Source organism: Melanerpes formicivorus, unplaced genomic scaffold (assembly GCF_026170545.1).
Source record: "Melanerpes formicivorus ecotype bairdi unplaced genomic scaffold, bMelFor1.0.p_v2 SCAF_4, whole genome shotgun sequence".
In the NCBI taxonomy this organism is placed as follows: domain Eukaryota; kingdom Metazoa; phylum Chordata; class Aves; order Piciformes; family Picidae; genus Melanerpes; species Melanerpes formicivorus.
The window spans coordinates 19,294,280-19,317,841 of NW_027142356.1; the positions used below are offsets into that span (position 1 = coordinate 19,294,280).

The following is a 23,562-nucleotide window of genomic DNA, read 5'->3' on the forward strand; positions in this document are numbered from 1 at the left end:
ACTTGCTCAGTGGGTCAACAAGATTAAAAGCCAGCTAAGCAAGCAGTGAATACCTGGACTTCATGGGAGAAAATCCACAAACTCAACAGTCTAAATTGTAAACATGTTTTTGAATTGTAAGTAAAAAAATGTTAAAAAAGAAAAAACTTCAAATATTCGATTATGACATCTACCACACAAGTCATAATTTTATGTATTGCCTTATTAATGAATTGTTTCAAGGAATACAGAACATCTCATTCTTCATAACTTTGTGCTGGAATTGTTTTTTAAAGCATTCATCAGAATGTCAACCTAATATACTGTCGTTACTGTGACACCTTCCAGTTACCTTACTATTTTCCTCCTGGATTTTATCGACTGTGATGGGGAAGTGACATTTTCTGCAGTGTTTCTACTTAAAATTTCAAAGCACGTCTGCAAAGCGACCATTTAAGATTAAGCTTCTGAAAGGTAAAATCTGTCAAAGCACTGAACACATACAGAGGTTTAGTTCAGCATAATTATCCTGGCTTGGCTTCCATCCGAATTTAACACCTTGGGTTTTATATATCAAAACAACTCCACACTCTGCAGCTCAATTTAACAAAGTTAAAAAAAGAAAGAAAGAAAAAATTATCAAAGGCCTGTCCTAAGGATCTATTTCTAAAAAAGAAACCTATTTCTAAAAATAGGTTTACAAACCTATTTCTGAAAAAACAAACACAAAGCAGTGATGTGACAGCCTAGACAGACATCTGGTTTCAGAGGGTAAGACTTCTAGCCAGGTTAAGACTTGCAGTATACCTTAATATAGATTAGATCACTCACACGTGCTTCATGTCTGTTAAACTTATTCCTGCTTCTTCTTTAGATTAATTTAAGGAGGACAATGGTTAATTCTGTATTACATAAATAGATTGGTTTCCTAAAACAAGCCTATTTTGTAGAGAGGGAAAAAATAGAGGTGTTAAGAGAACACTCATCAGTAACACTGCACAGCTAAGAAAATACACACCTGGATATCTGTAAAAGAAATCTGGGAAACCCACCTATTAACCATGACAAAACCTTGTTTAACACACCAATCTGTACTGGAAATCAAGTACTAGAAATATTATCCACCAAGAATAATTATTTCCACATAATTAACGTGCATCTGAACTGTGGCTGCTACAATGTGTACAGACAGTACATCTGAATTCTTATTTCTGTGTCCAGACAACCTTATCAGCACTATCAAGAGATGTTCTAGTTAATTCCTGCTGTGAAATTATCCCTGGCTTTGCCCTGGCCCTTTTTTCCCCTTTATATTACAGTATTGAAAATTAGAATCTAATAAGAACCTTCCTGAAAGACACATTTAAAGGTATCTAAAGAGCTGCTTCATAAAGCATGCCTTCTGAGTCCTATGCAACTTAAATTTTAAAATGCACAGCTTTCTCAATAAGAGTCATTTTGGGGGTTGGATTAGATGACCTTTTAAGTCCTTTCCAACCCAAAATGGTCTGTAATTGTAAGAAAAAGAAACAGAAAAAGAGAAAATATATTTCTAAAAACCATTTATAGGAACTTCAATTGGCTTCTGATCTGAATTCTTCAATACAGAGTGGTGAGGACAGCACAATTCTCTCAGATTCTCTTGGCAAAATATAAAATTCCTTTACAGCAACATTCCTGGTGGATTCTCAATCAAGAGATGGTACAAGAGAAGACTTCTCTTCTTCCTGATTAACTCATGCTCCATGTATCTCATCTTCTGCATATACTTTTCTACTAAATGGTAGAGCATTTCTTACAGCCAAGTTGGTCTGTGCTACACAGCACAGGATTTTGTGAGGTAAGGCCTATTGCTGCTCTCCACAAAACTCTGCACTGTCACAGACATCCTGGCCACCACCATAGGAAATGAATAAACACTGCCACTAGCTGTCCCCACTGTTTATCAGGGGTAAACATTTATGATCTAAGTGTTGTACATTCTTCCCATTACCAGGAAAAGGTAAGCATTTCCTAACACCTGGCAGGTGTCTGAATCCTGACTGCTCTTTGATCAGGGAAGAGGTACTCAACTAGTCAAGCTTTTGAAACAAACTATAGTCAATTTGGCAGCTCAGGAGTCTGCATCCTGAAAAGAAGGTACAGTAATAAAAATACACCATTAATATTTAAAGTATTTATTATAGTCATTTTTTTTAATCCAGTAATATACACCTTTACCCAAGAATGTACTGTTTACTCTTTATGACAGGTACACAGTGAGCTCATAAAAAATGCAACAAGCAAAGCCTTTGCAAATATAGTTAGAATTTGTTCTTGTTTCCAGTAATAATTAAAATAGGTCTCCTACAGTTCCCTTCAGCTATTTCAGTTCTTGAGTGGACTTATTAAGCTACCTCTTCTACTTTATTCAGTTCTTCTTCAGCTTCTAAATCTGCCACCTGAAGGGAACCATAAGCAGCATCCATAGCTGAGAACTTTTTCATTTTGATGTTTGGCAGTTTCCTCAGATCACCATCCCATTCTCTTAAAGGAAAAACAAAGTAATAAAAAACTATTACCAATAGAAGCAGGAAGAGGGAACAGCAGAGTTAATTCACCTTTTCTCAGAAGATGCTAACTCAAGTGAGGCAGTTGTTCTAAACTGTACTGCCAGTTCCACTGCAGGTATGAATAAGCACCAACATTTTCACCTGATCTTGTACACTAAAGCAGCTGTAATTTTCTACAAAGAATTGAGGACTTTCAGCTCTGACATTGTGAACAACCACCAAAACAAACAAACAAACAATAACTCACTTTATGCCCACAAATATCTGTATGTATCCTCAGTTAGGTTAGACCACCTGCTTTTAGGTTTGACACACTAAACTCCCAGTCTTGTAAGCAATGGAAAAGCAATTTGGTAGAGTTCTTTGTCTGGATGTTCTATTTGCAGAGCTAGTATCACATGCACACAGAAGTCCTTCATTATGATTTATGGTAACTGTTAACATCACGTATGACTGACTTGAAGGGGACCCAAAATATTAATATACATTAATGCACATTATTTCAAGAGGCTTTATGAAGGAGGAAGGGTTCTAATAAATATCATGTGTTAAATCCAGCACTCAATTAATAGAATGTTTTCTTAATTATAGTAAGTGCACTTCATAGATAATTTTTCTCAAGGGCAAAGACAGTATTTGTCAACTGTAAGACAGTCACGTTTTTGCTTCTATTAGATGTTCCACTACAAGTCAATTGTGTATTTATAAACACAGCACAAAGATGTTTTTCTCTTCTTTAAAACAGGACAAGACAAAAAGGGCTTAAGTTGTGCCAGGAGAGGTTTAGATTGGCTATTAGGAAAAATTTATTTACTGATAGAGCGGTGAGGCATAAGAACAGGCTGCCCAGGGAGATGGAGTCACCAAGTGATGACTCAGGGGTCTTACGGTCTTTTCCAGCCTTAATGATTCCATGACCAATGGTTTATTCCAACATCCTGTAAGCATGACTTCTGCTTACATACTGCTCCTAGAAATTGGTTGTTATATTGCTGCCTGCAACATAAGCCTTTTCCTTTTAAACTATCTCATTTGATAAAAGTGTCAGTAAAAGTGTTCATTTCATATATTACCACAGCATATTGGCTTGCTGGCCCAGATAAGCTAGCAGCAGGTTTCGCAGTTCCTGGATCTTTTCACTGGATGTAAGTCATCAATTTGCTTAAGATTTCAACTGGTATATCTACATGAAGACTCCTGTACTGCATCTAGAGTTAGAGCTCAGAAAAGATGACTAAGAACCTAGTGCTGTTTTAGTTACTTCAAGGTAAGCTCTGACCATATAACTTAAGCAGCCACTACGTGACTGTAAATACTGTCTGAAATCTCATTTCAGGTAAGAAAACTATCAATAAATCTGTATCTTCATGGTATCACAGTATAACTAAGGTTGGAAGAGACCTCAAGGATTATCGAGTCCAAGCTATCAACACAGACCCCATGACCAGACCATGGCACCAAGTGCCACGTCCAATCCCCTCTTGAACGCCTCCAGGGACGGTGACTCCACCACCTCCCTGGGCAGCCCATTCCAATGACAAACGACTCGCTCAGTGAAGAACTTTCTCCTCACCTCGAGTCTAAACCTCCCCTGGCGCAGCTTGAGACTGTGTCCCCTTGTTCTGGCGCTGGTTGCCTGGGAGAAGAGACCAACCCCTTCCTGGCTACAACCACCTTTCAGGTAGTTGTAGAGGGCAATGAGGTCACCCCTGAGCCTCCTCTTCTCCAGGCTAAACAATCCCAGCTCCCTCAGCCTCTCCTCATAGGGCTTGTGTTCAAGGCCTCTCACCACCCTTGTTGCCCTTCTCTGGACACGTTCAAGTGTTTTGATGTCCTCCTTAAACTGAGGGACCCATAAACATAACAGCAAATGCTAATCCTTTTTGTACACATCAGTGAAATACCAAAGAAATACCAAAACAGCCAACACCATACCTAGTCTACTTTATCAAGTGACAATTTTTTAAGAGAAAAGACACATCAAATTCAAAACCACTGTTTTGCATAAACAGATCAGAAGTGATAATAAAATAACTTACCTGAAAAATTTAAGATGTTTTCTGTTCATAATATCTGGGATTTCTAATGGGAATGAAATGAAATTCTATTAGATGTGTTATATTATTCAAGTGAGTCTCATTTTGAAGCAAGAAATGTGCACTAAAGGGCTGAACATATTATTTCAGAGATTAAAAGACCAAGAAAATGAGGTTTCATATTAGAAAGTTTCTAGAACAATATATAAACAGGAAGACTTCTCACTGCTAAAGAAAAGGAAGTAAACTTATACCTATGAACTCAAATTCGTAATTCAAATGTACCAGTTACTGAAAACCAAATCCTGACAAGTAATAAAAAGAGGATGCTTCGCTTAACTGACACATCTGAGAAACAGCAAAATCTTAAGTACTTAAGGTTTCCTTTTAAAGGAAACCAGTGAAGAAAGCATGAAAGTCATTATTTTATTGTTTGTTTTAAAAGCCTAACTAACATCCTCAACTATGGGTGACATTCACTCACCCTTGTAATAAAAAGACAGTTCTGCCCTGCAGAACTTAGTATAGTAGAATGCTTTGGGTTGTAAAGGACCTCCAAATGTTCCCTAGTCCAACCTCCTCTGCAGTAAGCAGGGGCTTCCTCAACTAGATCAGTTTGCCCAGAGCCTTGTTGAACCTCACCTTGAACATCTCCAGGGATGGGGCCTCAACCACCTCCCTGGGCAACCTGTTCCAGTGTTCCACTACCCTCATGGTAAAGAACTTGTTCCTAACATCCAATCTAAATCTATTCTTCTCTAGTTTGAAACCACTGCCTCCCTTAGTATAAATATGCACACCAGATAAAAAGTAAAATAAGAAAGCTTAGTTGCAAAGCTGACCTAAATATACATGCCTCAGTCCAAATTAATTGAGAACTAAGCTGTCCATAAATACTTGGAAATATATTTTCAGAAAAATATTTCCAAGCATTTAAGTCACCATTGCAAGAAAAGACAGATCATCATGAGATTTTAAAGAGCAACTGATTATTCAAGTAAGAAAATATAACAAACAGTTAAATACATCCTCACTAATTTATAGAGATTTATGCCTTAGAAACCTTGACATTTTTGCACAGTATAAAATACTTTCTTACTGTCTATGAACAAGGTCCTGCACTTGGGTCAGGACACCCACCCCTTGTTATTAATACAGGCTGAGGGATGATGAAATTGAGAGCAGCCCTGTGGAAAAGGACTTGGGGGTACTGGTGGGTGAAAAGCTGGATGTTAGCCCAACAGTGGGCACTTGCAGCCCAGAAGACCAATCATAACCTTGGCTGCACCAAAACGAATGTGGACAGCATGTCAAGCGAGGTGATTCTGTCCCTCTACTCTGCACTGGTGAGACCTGACTGTGTCCATCTTTGGGGCCCTCAGCACAGAAAGGACATGGACGAGATGGAGCTCATTCAGATCAGAGGTCTCCTATAAAGACAGACTGAGAAAGCTGGGGCTGTTCAGCCTGGAGAAGACTCTGGGAATATCTTACGGCAGACTTCCAGTAACTGAAGGAGGCCTACAAGAAAGCTAGGGAGGGACTATTTACAGAGGCATGTAGCAACAGGAAAAGGGACAGTGGTTTAAACAGAGGAGAGTAGATTTTGAGTGGACATTACAAAGCAGTTCTTTTCAGTGAGGATGATGGAACATTGAACAGGTTGCCCAGGGACATGGTACAGGCCCTATCCCTGGAGTCATTCAAGATGAAGTCTTATAGGGCTCTGAGCAACCTGATCTAATTGGGAATGTCCTTGCTCACTGCAGATGGGGGTAGACTACATGACCTTTAAAAATCCCTTCCAACCCAGTGCATTCTATAAACTGTACAGATTTCACAGCCAGCAGATTGCTCAACGAGGAAGATGTTTGCTACCTCTGTAACATTATATACACTTCATTATTTTAGCTCTTAAAAATGACATTTCAGCAACTTCTTATACTGTCTTTGAGTGAACTCAGAACACAGAGTTCTGCCTTTGTTCATCTATCAATTTTCCCAAGTCTGACACTAATAAATCAGATCATGCTATGAATGCAGGATTAGAGATGCCATTTCATAACAAAAAAAGAAAAAAGGCAAAGTGACTAAGTATAACTTATAGCACAGAACTTGAGTAAAATACTGTTAAGCCAGTGCCTTTTCAGTTATTGGGATGGAGAAGCACTGGATCAAATTACTTCAAAGTTTTTGTGGGTATCAGTAGTAAAATGCGTTTGTCAGCTGTAGGTCTAACTAATCCTGTTTCTGTGACAGCCTGCTGAGATGTTTTAATTCCCTCCTGAACTATGCTGCTCATAAAAATATTATCATTCTTCATAGCAGTAACATTTCTCTCTCCCAAAGCCAATATTTGCACAAGATATTTATCTAAATCTCACAGTGACTGAAATGTCACTGTTCTGTCAGTGCTCTGGAACAGGCTCCATATATATCACATCCATTTGAACAATACAGAGGAACCCTTAAGTTAGGTCAAAGGATGATATTGCAGCCTGAAGTTAACAAAGGAGAAAGGATGTTAGAAACTCTAGATCCTCTTTAAAGAACAAACCATTCAGTTACACAATAACAATCATTACAGGAGATAACAGCTATCAAATAGTACTACAATCACACTAGTAGATACAGGTAAATAGCAGAACTTTGATTTAATTCAATTTCCTTATAACTTGAAGTTTCAAGAATTAAAAAACCCAGTGCATTTAGCTTTGAAGGCTGTTTCTCCCCAAGATTAACATTATGCTTCTGAGAGAACATGCAAGGCAGTTTGAAGGCAATTACAAAAAATGTATGATGTTCAAATGAAATAAATGTGATGCTTTTCAACTGAAAGCTTGCTAACTCTGAGTTCCAAGGATATATCCTGTAAATACCCAGGATACCCTTTCAAAAGCTTTGTCATTAACATGTAAGGCTAGATTAAAAAAAAAAAAAAAACACTAACAAAACCTGGAGTGCTGGTTGACAGCTGCCTAAACATGAGCCAGCAGTGTGCCCAGGTGGCCAAGAAGGCCAATGGCATCCTGGCCTGCATTAGGAACAGTGTGGCCAGCAGGAGCAGGGAAGTCATTGTGCCCCTGGACTCTGCATTGGTTAGGCCACACCTTGAGTACTGTGTCCAGTTCTGGGCCCCTCAGTTTAAGAAGGACATCGAGACACTTGAACATGTCCAGAGAAGGGCAATAAGGCTGGTGAGAGGCCTCGAACACAAGCCCTATGAGGAGAGGCTGAGGGAGCTGGGATTGTTCATCCTGGAGAAGAGGAGACTCAGGGGAGACCTCATTACTCTCTACAACTACCTGAAAGGCGGTTGTAGCCAGCAAGGGGTTAGTCTCTTCCCTCTAGCAACCAGCACCAGAACAAGGGGACACAGTCTCAAGCTGTGCCAGGGGAAGTTTAGGCTCAACGTGAGAAGAAAGTTCTTCACGGAGAGAGTTGTTCGTCATTGGAATGTGCTGCCCAGGGAGGTGGTGGAGTCACCGTCCATGGAGGTGTTCAAGAAGGGACTGGCCGTGGCACTTGGTGCCATGGTCTAGTCATGAGGTTTGTGGTGACAGGTTGGACTTGATGGTCTTTGAGGTCTCTTCCAACCTTGGTGATACTGTGATATTGTAAAACCAAACAAACCCACAAAACAACCCCACCCCCCAAATTACAATGCCAGGAAGAAAACTGCAGTAAAACTAATGTAGATACATTCAAGAAGTAAGAAAGTGACAAGAAGCTGATAACAACAGTCAACAGCCTCACAGACTGAATGGTCCCTGTGTAGGTAGTTGGGGCTTTTTTAAAGATTAAAATTTACTATGCCTTCAGGTATCTACCGCTTCTGTAAACAGCCAAGTAAAAAAGAACTAATTTTTCATTTACATATATCTGATATTTTAGGAGACTTTCCTAAATGTAAAGATTCCCCTTCATGTAGTTTCTTTATAGCAAATGCACATGCATGGAAGAACTGAGTTCAAGAACAGGGGGGAAAAAAAACCACAAAAAACTCCACCAAAATATTAAGTCAGTTATAAAAGCTCCACTCCCTACAGTTTCCAGGGAAAATAATGAGCAAGAGCATAAAAGCAAAGTCTCCAGCTGATTTCCATTTATCCCTAATCTCTAATTACAGTAGTTAGCAGCAACTATTTTCTCTGAATGAATACCATCCTAGACAGAGCAAAACCTGCAGCAGCTGTGGTAACAAATAATGACTGATTTCAGAGTGTATTTAATGTGTGAAGTAGCACCATGCACTCTGAATGCTTTGCTTACTAATACTATAATAACCTCAAATTTTGCTTGTACATGTGACATCTTTATCTTTTCTATTGTTTTTTTGTCAGCTTTCCACAGTGCAGTAAAGAAAAAAAGGAAGTAAACTTTAAAAGCAAAACCATAAAGTAGATTTTCTACAACTGAACTATCTGATGATGTCCATAGTATGTGTTTTATTATGATTTTTCCCTCCCTTGTTAAGAAATAAAACATTACAAATGAAGTCATACAGATGTTCCCAAATTCCACTGTCACTGCAGGCTGTGAAAAAACCAAGTAATACTTGGAAAATTTAGAGCTGTATAATATAAATCAGGGGAAAGAGGAATATGTCACACCATCCAAACCATGCTGCACTTTGTATTCTAACCACAGAACATGGATTTTTCATGTCTTCTGCGGCACACTTTGACTGAAGCTGATTGCATCTAATAATACTTCAGCATTAAAGCCAAGTTTATCACTCAAATCCAAAATGCTTATTAAAGCAAAATACATACATTTCAATATTTTGTATTTGACTCTCCTCAAAACAACTCTTTGCTGTTTGCACTTCTATTACCCCTTTGTCTTTTTCTCTTATTTCCCCAGATTACTGCTGCTTCCCTTCAGCCTAGCTATCTGTGCATCTGTGTACAAGCTCCAAAACCAGAAAATATGTTCCAAAAAAAGTTTTAACTGTTTCTTCTTAGAGAGGACTGTGGTAATGGTGGCAACAAGCAGTGTGAGCAATCTGGCAGTGTAGGCCTAGAGCCTGACACGGTGGTAGGCCATGTCCAGCATGGGTGCAGAAGTGGCTAGCAGTGTAGCAGAATAGTGCTGTGCCTGCACCATGTAACTACAGCAGGACACTGATAGCTATAAACACAGAGAATTATCTTGGAATAACAGGATGCGCATGTGCATTAACAACCTCGCGTGTTATTACTAGTTTAACCAATAATCAATAGTAGTGCAACGTGTGGTCACTTGTGAGGAACCAATGAAGCTATGCCAATCATGCTCTCTGAGTTTATATAAGCTGTAAAGGTTCCCTTAATACGCACTTCCTTTTATTAGCCTATTAGCACTGTACTATGCTTGCACTATACTCGTACAACACTGGAACAATAAAGAACAATACTAGATCATATTGGGCATCCGTATTGATTCCCCTCTCCGTCCTCTACAGAGGACTGTGCACCTTAAGAGGAAATTTTCAGCTTCAACACTTAGGATTGTGAGTGCTCCTCAGAAGACTTCATTAGACAGTCTGCTGGCATAGACAGCTTACCCCAAAGAAAGATAAATGGAAACAAAAACCCCAACAAACTTGTGATAATGGCCAAAGCAAATGTTTAAAAACTCAAAGTGCTTTCAACTAGGCTTTTATCTGCAAGATTTTTAAATCTTCAGGGATTTTTGTGGGGTTTTGATGTTAGGGACTTCACACACACAGAACACTTACACACCCTCCACCACTATGTTTGGTGAGGCACAGAAAGGTGCATAACTCCTCTGCCTGAGAAGAGCAAGAGATAAAAATGTGTTTTTCTACATGGGGCTTATAATTTAGTTAACAGAACAAGAGGATACAGTCTCAAGCTGTGTAGGGGGAATTTAGGCTTGATCTTAGAAAGAAGTTCTTCACAGAAAGAGTGACTGCCCATTGGAATGGGCTGCCCAGGTAGGTGGTGGGGTCGACATCCCTGGAAGTGCTTAAGAAAAGACTGGATGAGGCACTTAATGCCATGGTCTAGTTGATTAGTTAGGGTTGGGTGACCAGTTGGACTTGATGATCTTGAAGGTCTCTTCCAACTTAGTTGATTCTGTGATTTATGCCTGTAGAGCAGGTTATGTCACAATAGGATTCCCGAATACCTAAATTTCAATAAGAAAACTTTAAATTTTGGCAATACATCAGGACAAAAATTTCTGCTGCAATCACTCTCCCACATAAAGCATATCTCAAGCTTAGTGGAATGAAAGATCTCTTTCTGATGATGTTTTAGGCCCACAAGTTGAGGCTTCAGTACTTTTCATGAGCCCTAAAGCCCACTTTCTCACGATATAAAACTTGAAGCTTCACATGCCACTGGTCCACCATAGATAGCTATACATAAAGACTTCATTGGCACCAGACTGGATAACAAAGCCCACATGAAAAACAATAATTAATTTATAGAGAAAGTAATGCTGGTTAAAGTCCTCCTGGTAAGGCAAGTTAAAACATGCAGGCTCACTGAAATGCACCATCAAAAAATACCTTGTATATAATGAAGGTCCAAGCAAACTGAAGATAATTTCCTTTTAAGACAGGTGTATTAAATCTCACCTTTATTTTAAAAGTATGCTACATATGCCTGTACTAGAGAGGCAGTACTAGCAAAGATGCACAGAGGCAAAGTAATAAGGAAGAAATGAGAGTCAAATTTCCACCATATTTTTTCTTTTTTTACCACCTTGCCCCTCCTCCCAAAATCCTCTGCAAGGCACAAACACCTAACAGTTACTTGACTCCTTTGAAAAATAAAGATAATGCCTAGAAATTTCACTTAGCCTTGTGAGCAGGATGAGAAGGTGTGACCACAGTACTATTTCTAATGCTTTTACATACCCATTCCATAGCCTTCATAGAGTTGTCGCTCACGTTCTATGGTCTGCTTGATGACAGTTTCTCGTGAGCCATGCTGTCTTCCTTGTCTACCTTTAATACTGTTTTGTAATTCAATCTGCTCTAACTCAGCATTGAATCGACACATATACCTGAAAGAAATAAAATGCATTTGTCAGATGCAGTCATGCTAAACAGAATTACTTTGACAATTTAGGAAGTAATTTTACTATTTGTATTTATTTACTAAATTAGTCAGATACATTTCTTAGATTTGAAATACTACTTTCATCTTCAAAGTAGGAACTCCATGTAGAAACTTTACTTGAATTGTCTGCAGCTTCCAGAAGCATTAAGGGGAGTTTATTTACTTTTTTTAACAACAAAATAAAAACAAGCAAACAAACAACACCAAAACAAAACCCCAAACAATGACAATGCTTGCATAAAACAGAGCTCCTACATTATTATAACTCACCTGCTCTGGAAAACCAGTGTTAAATCTAAGTATTTTGTCACCTCAATTGTAAAGCAAAGTTTTTTGGCATGTGTTCAGCATCATCTAACATTCAACCCAAACCTAAAAAGCATGCTTTTATCGCCTTTGCAGTACCACTAGCATTGATTTACAGTTTGCATGTTTCACAAACAGTATAGGAAGTGTGTCAGAGCTCCTGAAAAGAAACTGATATACTATACTTGTGAAACAATACATATGTATTATTTAGCTAGCAGGTGTAAAATTGGCGAGAAGTCATCGGTACATATATCCAGTATCACAGAAATAACTGCATTTCATCTTAGCAGATTCAATGTTGACATTTCCTGCCCTAAAAATTGACCCGAGTACTGTTTCATCTTCTCAAAGAAAATCAAAGAATAATAGAGTAAGCAGAAAAAAAACCCTGTACATTTAAGTGTCACTGAACAACCCAACTAGCAAATTCATGCAATTCATGTTATCCAAATCATTCAAACCTCCATGCATTATAAAGAGATATACTTAAATAATAAAAAAACCAAACACATGACTTACATCAGTAATTGTAGTGTGAATATAAACATATTTCAATATGCTATTAACCTCAGTTGCAAGCAAATCAAGTATTTGATATTAACAAATGTAGTGTAAAAAGTCCTCTTTTATGTGATCATCATTTACAGATCTTATTTAAGAACATTATTTTAAAAGGCAAATCACACTTTTTAATCCTGTTTTTAACACCAGTCTTACTTTTCAATTAGTTCGCCAGCCTCCTTCTTCGTGTACTCTATTTTATTGGGGTCAAGGTGACTTTGAAACCATTGCAATTTTTCTCCTACAAGAACAAACTGAACATTAATGATTATGTCATCACTGTAGCACCCAAAGTCTTTGAAAGAAACCCCCATTTTTCAAGATTTTTAACAGCATCATAGACTCACTGATACTGTGCATACAAGATATGAAGGCAGGTGTAACAGAAACATTCTCACATCATTTCAGATGTGTTTTATACCTTTCTTACAGAGAAAGAGACATTGCACTTTGCTTTACTGGAAATCAGTGTTTAAAACTTCACTGTATCAACTGCTTAAAAATGGAAAATTAGGAAGACCCCAAGGGGAAAAAAACACGACTGAGCAAGAGTTCTAACCATCATAATTTTCACAAAGATTACATTGAAAAAGTTCTGTGTCAGTTGTATGAAAGAGAAAAAAATATTCCAGATTGTGTCTCAAAGTTTCATATTTACTTGCTCACACAATGTGTCTGTTAACCCCTACCATTCTCTTTCACAAGCAATTAAAACCAGCATGGAAACAGGTATAATAAATACACCTATACAGCCTTACAAACCAGATGTTTGGTCTAAATCCCCTTGTTGCCACATACACTGATTAAAGATTAGGCTTCCTCAACCTCAACTTCAATCCTCTATATACTATTTGAGTGAACATGTCATGTATTTCAGCACTTCAACACAATCAATTTTAACACTACAGATTTAGATTATAGAGAAAGAAACTTTAACTGGAGACAATACAGTTGGTATAAACTAAAGTCTATGCTAAAAAGATGAATATTGCAGTCAGTAACAGAAGTTTCTGCTCACCAATGATACTCAAACGCAAAGCTTTCTCAGTCTTCAACCTAGCAGAGAAAAAAACATGTATGTTAGCCAGGAAAGAGCATCATAAAAAAATTATCTTCATTTTCCTTTCTCCAAAAGTCAATTTTTTGGCATCTCACTGAAAGCTGAGGTAAAATTTCAAACACAAATATTTACCAAATTAAGACCAATGTAAAACTTACTCTGTTTCATCTCAAAATTCTACTTCTTGTTAAAACTACTATCTGAAATTTGTCCAGTTTATAATTTAAGTTAAGCAGTTTCCCTGAAGAAATTAGGATTCAACATTTTTCTTAGAAGACAGCAAAAGGAATGCTGCAGACGTTGAAGTATTTATAATATTTGGCTGATATGTTTAATGGGTTTGGAGATCAAGAACAAAAGATTTCACCACAGTGCATCCTTGCAAATAAATCATTCAATGTGAAAAATACTATTCTAGTATCTAATAACTTGTAATAATTAAAGTTTGTGCCTTTTGAACAATACAAATTAATGTGTTCAGAAACCAAAACTACTTCACATGATAAAAAGAGGTGGGAAAAAAATCCATCTCAAAACTTTTTAACTCCACCTCAATCTCTGGCAAGATACTTGAAGCCTTCTGTATTCCATGGAATATGTGTACTCAATTAAGTTGGGATTAATTCCCATCCTACTGAGAAGGGATCAAAGAACACAAGCTTTCTAACAGGTAATACAATGCCTCGTATTTTTTTGTCCTGAAGCCCTCAGATTCAGTCTGCAGCAGCAAATGACAGTGACTATCACTTTATTTCCAAAAAGGGAAAGAATACCTTTTTGGGCTAAGTATGAAATGTGTCACTAGAAAAAAAATATCTTAGCCATTGATGTTCAGTGCACATATGCAAAGACCTCTGATAAAATTTACTTTCTTTTATTAGCAAGAAAATTGTGAAGGAATAAAGAAAAATGTAAAGAATTGAATTGAAAAAGTACGGATAATAAAATTCAACACAGTGCAAAGCTAATGTGCTCCTTCATTACATTCATTATACTTCAAAGTCAACTGGAGTAACTCAGAACACAAAACTCCATCAACTGTCACAAAAAATCAGATCAAAAGAGAAAGCCCTACTTTCCAGAGACGAACATACTTGTGTCACACAGCTACAAACCTACATTAATAAAGATTAGCTTTTTCAGGAAGTAATTCATCCTCTGAAGACCGTCTAAAAACCACATAAAAGAAAACACACAGCATGTGTGAGCTGCTAAGAATCTCACTAATGCATTCAAGAAATGCCTTTTTACTTCTATAGATACCTGATCAACTGGGAGAAGCATTTCTAATGCAAAAGTTTACAGTGGTCAAGCATGGGGTTTGAGGTTTTTTTCATACCTGGCAAAAAAACATAAATCCAGGCTGGTTGCTTATTTAAAAGATTTTAATGTTAAAACAAAAGCTACTCTCATTCCTGTGGGTTAAACAATAAACCTTGGTCAGATGATATGAAAAGGAAACAAATAAAAATAAAAAAGTTTTAAAACTCAGCTGTAAGAAATGTCTTCAATAAAAACTGTAGTAGGTAGCCTAAAGAAGGCTTACAGCAGGGAGTTTTAAACAATGATAAGCAAGAAAACACTACCTGTTCCACACAGTGGAACTCCACACCAGCAGTTCCTGTTGTGAATGTTACATGGCAACATAGCCAGCCGAGGATGCCTGCAAAGTGTTGCCGTGAAGAGAAATACAATACCACCTGGAAAAGCTGCCTGATTAGAATCATAAATCACATCATGTATCTATGCTATAAAACACTACAAATTACCATTTGCATCTGCAAATATCACTAGGTCAAGATGTATCACGACAATGAAGTACGTAACAAGGATTTTCTTCTGGAAGAACATCCTCCAGTCTCCAGGTGTACACTGCTTATTGCAGCATGAGAAACAATGAATGGGAGGATCAGATGTTGCCTTACAGTGCCTTTCATAAAAGCCTCACCTCAATGACTACTAGAAGACAAAAGTATTAACAGGGAGGCTAACCAAATTAGGCAAATCAAAGAGAGTGACTCTTCCATGCAATGAGTAATATCTTTTGCTCAAGGGAGAGGGTGAGGACAGGAACACAACCCTGTGGCAGGTGGTTGCTGCTTAATAATTTTCCCCTTAATCTGCCTCCCAAGATCACCTTTGTGCTCATTGCAAAGAGCACAAACAGAAGTACAGTGGTTGATGAAAGATTAAGAAGTTAGACAAAAAATGTGAGGAGAAACAAACAAATGAAATGCTCAATAAGGAGCTACATTAAGGTTACTGCTTACTCCTAAGGGAGTGTCAGATCAAGAAATGCTGTAAAAACTCCTTAGGTCTTGTCTCTCAGAGTGTGACTGCTGTATTTGTAACAAAAATACACAGACTCCTAAAAAAAATTTACTGTATATGCACAACAGAAAGCATATATTTTTATTCAGGAAGAAAAATGACAGGGGAAAAAAAGAATCCAGTGCTAGATCAGCGTCAGGTATCAAAACCAGACAGAGATTGCAGCAGTTGCAAACAAAACATGATTGGTGTTGGTACACCACTACTAAAAGACGTTCCAGGAATATCCCATCACAGTCTGGTTTCCTGCATTGTAGAAAAAATAGCATTCTACTGGTGCCAGTGAATCAGCTATTGCTGTCTCAAAAAAATACAAATAAATCTTTGTAATTATGTAGTAGAGCAGACAAGCTGCATATAGGAATAAGGATTCACATGTAGATTAACAGAATATAAATTAGTAATACACTGAAAATTGTTGCTGCTCATTAGACCTTGAAGAGAGATGAGAAGAGGGATGCAGACAAGAAAAAAGTGTGAAACAAATGAACTAAAGATTGTAGCCGATTTTCTAAAACCAGCTGGTCTGTCTTCTCTTATTATGGTTGAGGTTGGTCTTTTGCAGTGCAGCTAGGCTATCTGGACAATAAGCTCATCATTACCTTCGTATTTATTGACAACACTTAGACTGAAGAGTATCTGAACAATGGAAGCTGTAAAAGACTTCTGCAACTTAAAGCAGAATTTCTCCCTCCTTTTTGCCAGTGCTACGTTAAGTATTGAAATTTCTCGTGGGTACTTTCTTCCCTTTTTATTTGTTTGGGCAAAAGATACTTGAATATGCAATTAATGTGTTAGCAAAAGCATTTGCACTGAACTAAAATCCTCTTAAAAAAAACAACTTTCATGGAGGATTAACGTGTTATTGTGCACAGGGGAAACTAGCCCCAAGAAAGGGCAAAGGAGCATTCAGCTGCTTTTAACAGTCAGTGGCAGCAGGTATTACAAAATAGAAGCAAGAGACTGTAGCAATTGTTCTAGATGTACTGCTAGCCAAGAAAAGGCGTTACTTGCAAGGCATAGGAACTCCTTAACCATAGGACAGGATAGGTTGGACACAATGATCTCAGAGGTCTCTTCCAACCTGGTTAATTCTATTCTATTCTAATTCATCCTTGTTTAATCTGGTTCTCCAGCACTGAGTAGTTAACTGCAGCTCAATCCAAACAACCCATTTTCTTAGTATTGCAATTACTGGTGCAGTTAAAAAAAAATCCCACAAAACCAAACCAAAAACAGCACCACCAAGCAAACAAACAAATAGAATATTAATATGGTTGAACACTGCAAGCCACATTCCATAAGGTATTAAATGGAGCAACTTCTGTAAAGCTACAACCATGGGGGCTAGTACAGATAAAAGAAAAAGTGTTTTCATGTACTACGAGATAATCTAAGCATGCACAGACAGAAATCTACATAGTAAAGATCAGGCACTAGAAACAACTCTCTGATGAGCAAGTCTTGAAATTAATACATTTGGTGACAGAAAGCTGACTTCAAATATATTAAAGAAGTTAGTATTTTGTCTGGTTTTGGGGGACCTAGAACCAAATGCAAGGATTAAGCTCATGCAGACCATTATACAAGAAATGACAAGGTGTTACAATTGCTTTCTACCCCTCTATCTGCCTAGAGAATCAGGAAGTCAGTATAATTTCCAGTTTACTACACCCTGTGTGCTCAAAACCACTAAGCAGCCTTTGGCTTCTAAAGTATTTCTGATCCATATTTTGCTCTGTAGACTTCACTTGGTAATGTCAGCATTGGACTAAAAATCCACTCCACAAAGGTGACTCCAGGACCCCAAGACACCCTAACACCACTCTGAATATGCTTAAACCATTCAGCTGTTTCACAGAAAAAGGACAGAATTAAGCAACATTACTTACATAATATGACTGGTCAAATCTATCTGCCACAGTTACAAAGCCCACTCAGTACAAAGCCAGCAACTTTTACTCCCTTTTCCTAGAAAGGATGACCTGATTACTGCAATATTAATGCATTAAGCAGAGAAATGAATGATACATTTAGTACTCTGACCTGCAAGAAAATACACTGCCTTATGAAATCTCTTTTTTGGCCATGTCACAGAATCACAGAATCACAAAATCAACAAGGTTGGAAAAGACCTCAGAGATCATCAAGTCCACCCTATCACCCAACACCTCATGACTAACTAAACCATGGCTTCAAGTGCCATGTCCAATCCTTTTTTGAACACCTCCAGGGATGGGGACTCCACCACCTCCCTGGGTAGCACATTCCAATGGCCAATTACTCTTTCTGTAAAGAACTTTCTCCTCACCTCAAGCCTAAACCTCCTCTGGCACAGCTTGAGACAGTGTCCTCTCATTCTGGTGTTGGTTGCCTGGGAGAAGAGACCAACCCCCACCTGGCTACAACCTCCCTTCAGGTAGTTGTAGACAGCAATAAGGTCTCCCCTGAGCCTCCTCTTCTCCAGATTAAACAGCCCCAGCTCACTGAGCCTCTCCTCATAGGGCTTGTGCTCAAGACCTCTCCCCAGCCTCATTGCCCTTCTCTGGACAAGTTCAAGCATCTCAATGTCCTTCTTAATTTGAGGGGCCCAGAACTGGACACAGTACTCAAGGTGTGGCCTCACTTGTGCCGAGTACAGGGGCAGAATGACAGTGGCCAGGATGTCACTGGCCTTCTTGGCCAGCTGAGCACACTTCTGGCTCATGTTCAGCCAGCTGTCCATTAGTACCCCTAGGTCCCTTTCGGCCTGGCTGCTCTCCAGCCACTCTGACCACAGCCTGCGGTGCTGCATGGGGTTGTTGTGGCCAAAGTGCAGCAAAGTGTGGCACTTGGACTTGTTGATTGCCATTATGTTGGACTGTGCCCATCTGTCCAGCCTGTCAAGGTCCCTCTGGAGAGCCCTTCTATCCTCTAACAGATCAACACCTGCTCCCAACTTGGTGTCATCTGCAAACTTACTAATGGTGGATTCAATCCCCTCATCTAGATCATCAATAAAGATATTGAATAGGACAGGGCCCAGCACTGATCCCTGGGGGACACCACTAGTGACTGGCTGCCAGCTGGATGTAGCACCATTCACCACCACTCTCTGGGCTTGGCCCTCCAGCTAGTTCCTAACCCAGTACAGAGTGCTGCTGTCCAAGCCACGAGCTGACAGCTTGGCCAGGAGTTTGATGTGGGGGACGGTGTCAAAGGCATTTCTGAAGTCCAGGTAGACTACATCCACAGCCTTCCCCACATCCACCAGGCAGCCACCTGATCATAGAAGGAGATCAGGTTGGTCAGGCAGGACCTGCCTTTCCTAAATCCATGCTGGCTTGGCCATCCTGCAGGTGTGCTGTGATTGTCCCCAAGACAATCTTTCCTGGCACTGAGATCAGGCTGCCTGGCCTGTAGTTTCCAGGTTCCTCCATCCGACCCTTCTTGTGGATGGGCATCACACTGGCCAGCTTCCAGTCATCTGGGACCTCTCCAGTGAGCCAGGACTGGTGGTAAATGATGGAGAGTGGCTTGGCCAGCTCATCTGCCAGCTCTCTCAGTATCCTAGGATAGATCCCATCTGGTCCCATGGTCCTGTGAGTATCCAAGTGGCTCAGCAAGTCCCTAACTACCTCCTTATGGATTTTGGGGGGATTATACTGCTTCCTGACCCCATCTACCAGTTCAGGAGGCCCATTACCTTGAAGTCCTCCTGCCTTACTGTTGAAAATAGAGGTAAACAATGTATTTAGTACCTCTGCCTTTTCCTCATTTTTAGTTACAATGTTCCCCTCCAGGTCCAATAAGGAGTGGAGGTTCTTCTTGGCCCTCTTTTTAGTGTTAATATATTTATAAAAATTCTTTTTATTGTCATTCACAGAAGTGGCCAGTTTAGTTGTAACTAGGCTTTTGCCTAATTCTTTTCCTACATGATCTAACAACATCCTTACATGCATCTCAAGTTGCCTCCCCCCTTTCCAAAGGCGATACAGCCTCCTTTTTTCCCTTAATCCCTTCAAGAGCTGCTTGCCCATCCAGGCCGGTCACCCTCCTCATTGGCTCATCTTTTGGCACATGGGCACAGCCTACTCCTGTGCCTTCAAGAGTTCCTGTTTGAAGTAGGTCCAACTGTCCTGAACCCCTTTGTTCTTAAGGGCTGCTACCCAGGGTACTCTCCAAATTAATTGCTTAAATATGATGAAGTTTGCCCTCCAGAAGTCCAAAGTAAGGGTTCTGTTGTTGCTCCTCCTTATTTCCCTGTATATTGAAAACTCCACTGTCTCATGGTTGCTGCACCCTAGCCAGGCTCCTACCATCACACCTACCACCAGCCCTTCTCTATGTGAGAACAGCAGGTCAACCAGGGCCCTACCCCTCGTCAGCTCATTTACCGGCTGCATCAAGAAGTCATAGATGTAAGCATTAAGAATCAGGTACAACTCAATTATCTTTTATGATCAAGCACTCTGAGCAGCAGTTATGAGGCAAGATGAGAGAGTTGAGGGATTAAACAGTTTATTTAGCACTAGGAAAATAAGCTATGATAAAAACTTACAATTTGTAGTCAAAGAGCACAGGGAAGCGGCAGGGAAAAACTTCTGCACATTGGGAAACTGCCCAATACTCAACGTGCTATTTTGTAAATTCTTCAGCACCTCTGCTTGAGGCTACATGATACATTTATGCTAGCAAAAGTCCCCTTTCTAGTTAGAGCAACTTTACTGTGGAGAAGGTTGCACATCCATCATGAAACATAAAACTGTACAGTCTCTGAGGAACATTTTAAGTGTATAAGGAGTTCCCAACTCAACACCTTCAGACACGTATTTGGGCTCCACTCACATGGTCCATTCAAATAATAGTGTACTTTGACAGAAAGTGCCTTAAGTTCACATAGATACGATTGTTTTTTTCAGAAAGGTATCAACTAGCAAGCTGATACAGAATGGAACTGAATTCCAGTCTTCTCCAGCTATCTTTTTCCTCTGTGGAAGAAAAATAAGATGTAGAGCAGAAAACCAAACCTGCCTCAAAACAGCAAGAGATCACCAATGAGGAGTTAACTATGCAGTTTTATTCAGAAGCTGCTTTCATGAATGTAAACCTGTCAGCTCATTTCATCACCCTTCTCTTCACAGAATCACAGAATGTTAGGGGTTGGAAGCAATCTCAAAAGATCATCTAGTCTAACCCCCTTGCCAGAGAAGGATCACCTTGAGTAGGTCACACAGGAACACATCCAGGCAGGTTTTAAATGACCAGAGCAGACTCCACAACCGCTCTGGGCAGCCCATTCCAGTGTTCTGTCACCCTCACAATGAAAAAGTTCTCATGTTCCCCACAAACAAAAAATATCTACTGCAATGCTATCTTTTGGTTTCTACACCCATTTTGCACAGTCAACTTACTTTTCTTTCTTTTCCTGCTTGTGCGCTTCCCTTGCAAGCTGTGCAGCTTTTCTGCTGTACGGATGGATAGTTTTTTTCTCTTGCTTTCCTGCCTGGGTTTTCCGTAACTTAGGCTGAGAAGAAATCAAAGATGCTGTACATTAATAAAGTTAAGTAGAACATTAAATGGAAGATAATAGCATGTATTACCATGGTTAAAACTCAAAAAAACATGTACTGACACTGAAGAAAGCCCTTAGCTTATAGCTTATAACTGCTATAAGCCCTTAGCTTAGCTTATAACTGCTTATCAGTACTATCAATTAGATCTCGCCCTCCTCAGTAACTGGTACATGGCATACAGAAAACACACTTAAAAATCTTATCTAGTGATTACTCTCAAAATAACTATTTTGTAGAACCCTACAACTAGACTAAGACTACCTCTCTGTACCTTTGTAGTAAATAGTCCCATTCAAACTTTTGTCTAGTTGTTCCATCTGGGTTTCTGACAAAGGCCATATGTAATTTGTATAACATAATAGAAAGGATTTTCTTGTCTTTCCCCACAGACCATGAAAGGCCCTCACAAAAGGGAGGCTTTCCTTCTTAACCCAGCACAGATCTGGAAAACTACTAACAAACTTAAAACACACTTTAACACTTGTTTACTTCTTGGTGTGCACCCGAAAGCAAGGAGGCTAAATATGCTAATATCATGCAGCTAACAGAAATCAGTGAATGGAGTATATACTACATCTTAATACCTATATTAGCATCAGCGTTTAGAACCGCGAGAGAAACAGAAGATAGTCAAATACAAATTATCCTGAACACCTAAAGAAATCTCAAGGGGTTCCTTGCATTAGTTTCACACGTTTCCTTCTGACCCCCCAGAGGTGCTCGCTGACGGTACAGGCACAGAAGCATCCTCGTGGCCCGTGCCCCCTGGTACCTTGACGGGGTGGCCTAAAACTACGCAGATCACTACGGGGCGAAATGCGTCCATGCAAAAGGCAGGATCACTCGGGGCTTACCCCGGGGACAGCGACGGGAGGGCACAGCTTTTAAACGCAAGCTCAGTTTGATACCAGTAAAGGCCCACGCGGCCGCCTCCCGCGTTCAGGGGAGCCTTTCCAGGGTGGGATCGGTGGGGCCGCTCCCAGCGAAAAGGAAAGGGCCGCGAGTGCCGCGGGAGACGGCTTCTGCGGCGCCCAAAAGCAGAGACGACAACGGAACCCCAACCCCACGCCAACCCTCATCTCTATCCCATCGCACGCACCATGCCGACCGACCGACCGACCGTCTTTCCCCCGCCGTGGTGCACCAGTCGAAGCGGTCCGGCCGGGTGGCGCGAGTAGCACAGCGGCGTTCCGCGGCGGGGCGGTGCCAAGCGCCGCCTGCCTCGCTGACGTGTACCCGGCATTGCTTCCTCTGAACGTGGCAAGCCAAACGCAGCGAGAGCGCCAAAGTGTGGATTAAGCCGCGATGCAGAGTCGCTCCAGGGACCTCTTAAAGCAGGCTTGCGTTAAGAAGTCACCACCCAGACGAGGGACTCATTAATAGTTATCACAGAATATCACAAACAGGTTGGAAAAGACCTCAGAGATCATCAAGTCCAACCTATCACCTAACACCACCTAAGGTTCCAAGTGCCACATCCAGTCTTTTTTTTTAACACCACCAGGCACAGTGACTCCACCGCCTCCCTGGGCAGCCCATGCCACTGGCCAATTACTTTCTGGAAGAATTTTCTCCTCACTTCAATCCTAAATTTCCCCTGGCACAGCTTGAGACTGTGCCAGCTGACTACGTCAGCTCCAAGCATCACAGACTCCACAGACACCATCTTTAGGCCGTATTGCATCTTGGATTTCAAGCACTGGTAACTCTTTTCTGTCAAGTGTTTTAATTAATTTTTGTAATATTGAATGGGAAACACGAGATCAGTCCTACTTCAGTTTGGACTCATCAGGCTTTTAGAAAGGACACTGTGCCCCAAGATTTGTCTGTTCTTCCCAACTTCATCATGCAGGCTGACAGACTTTACCCTTCCCCATATACCTTATCTCTCAGGTATGCTGTGGAAGTACCAGATGAAGATTTTGTTGAAGGTAGGAACAGGCAGCCAGCATCTTCCCCAGCTGCCCCTGGTGAGGAGAACCTAACACATGATCCAGCCCAGCTTCTGTATGTACCCTCCTTATGCCTGCAAGAAGACAATAACAATTATTTTCTAGGCTGAGGATTTGTACTGATAAAATGTTTTCATTTACTCTAGTGATC

At 40.0% G+C, this 23,562-nt stretch overlaps 1 protein-coding gene across 1 annotated transcript; it reads right to left on the reverse strand.

The window, feature by feature from the left end:
- Positions 1 to 2,140: 2,140 nt before the first annotated feature.
- Positions 2,141 to 22,648, reverse strand: TMA16 (translation machinery associated 16 homolog). Its single transcript, XM_068137168.1, has 7 exons — positions 22,559 to 22,648; positions 21,298 to 21,410; positions 13,532 to 13,569; positions 12,670 to 12,754; positions 11,439 to 11,587; positions 4,571 to 4,613; positions 2,141 to 2,505 (listed from the first exon to the last, which is right to left on the reverse strand). The coding sequence occupies exons 1-7, from the start codon at positions 22,559 to 22,561 to the stop codon at positions 2,367 to 2,369; spliced, it is 570 nt and encodes a 189-aa protein (XP_067993269.1). The 5' UTR covers positions 22,562 to 22,648; the 3' UTR covers positions 2,141 to 2,366.
- Positions 22,649 to 23,562: the final 914 nt, after the last annotated feature.

Coding starts and splice junctions, on each gene's coding strand:
- TMA16 (XM_068137168.1), bottom strand. Junction 11,588..12,669: donor GCTGGCGAACTAATTGAAAA/GTAAGACTGGTG, acceptor TATTTCTTTCAG/GTATATGTGTCGATTCAATG. Junction 2,506..4,570: donor AAACATCTTAAATTTTTCAG/GTAAGTTATTTT, acceptor TTTTCCTTTAAG/AGAATGGGATGGTGATCTGA.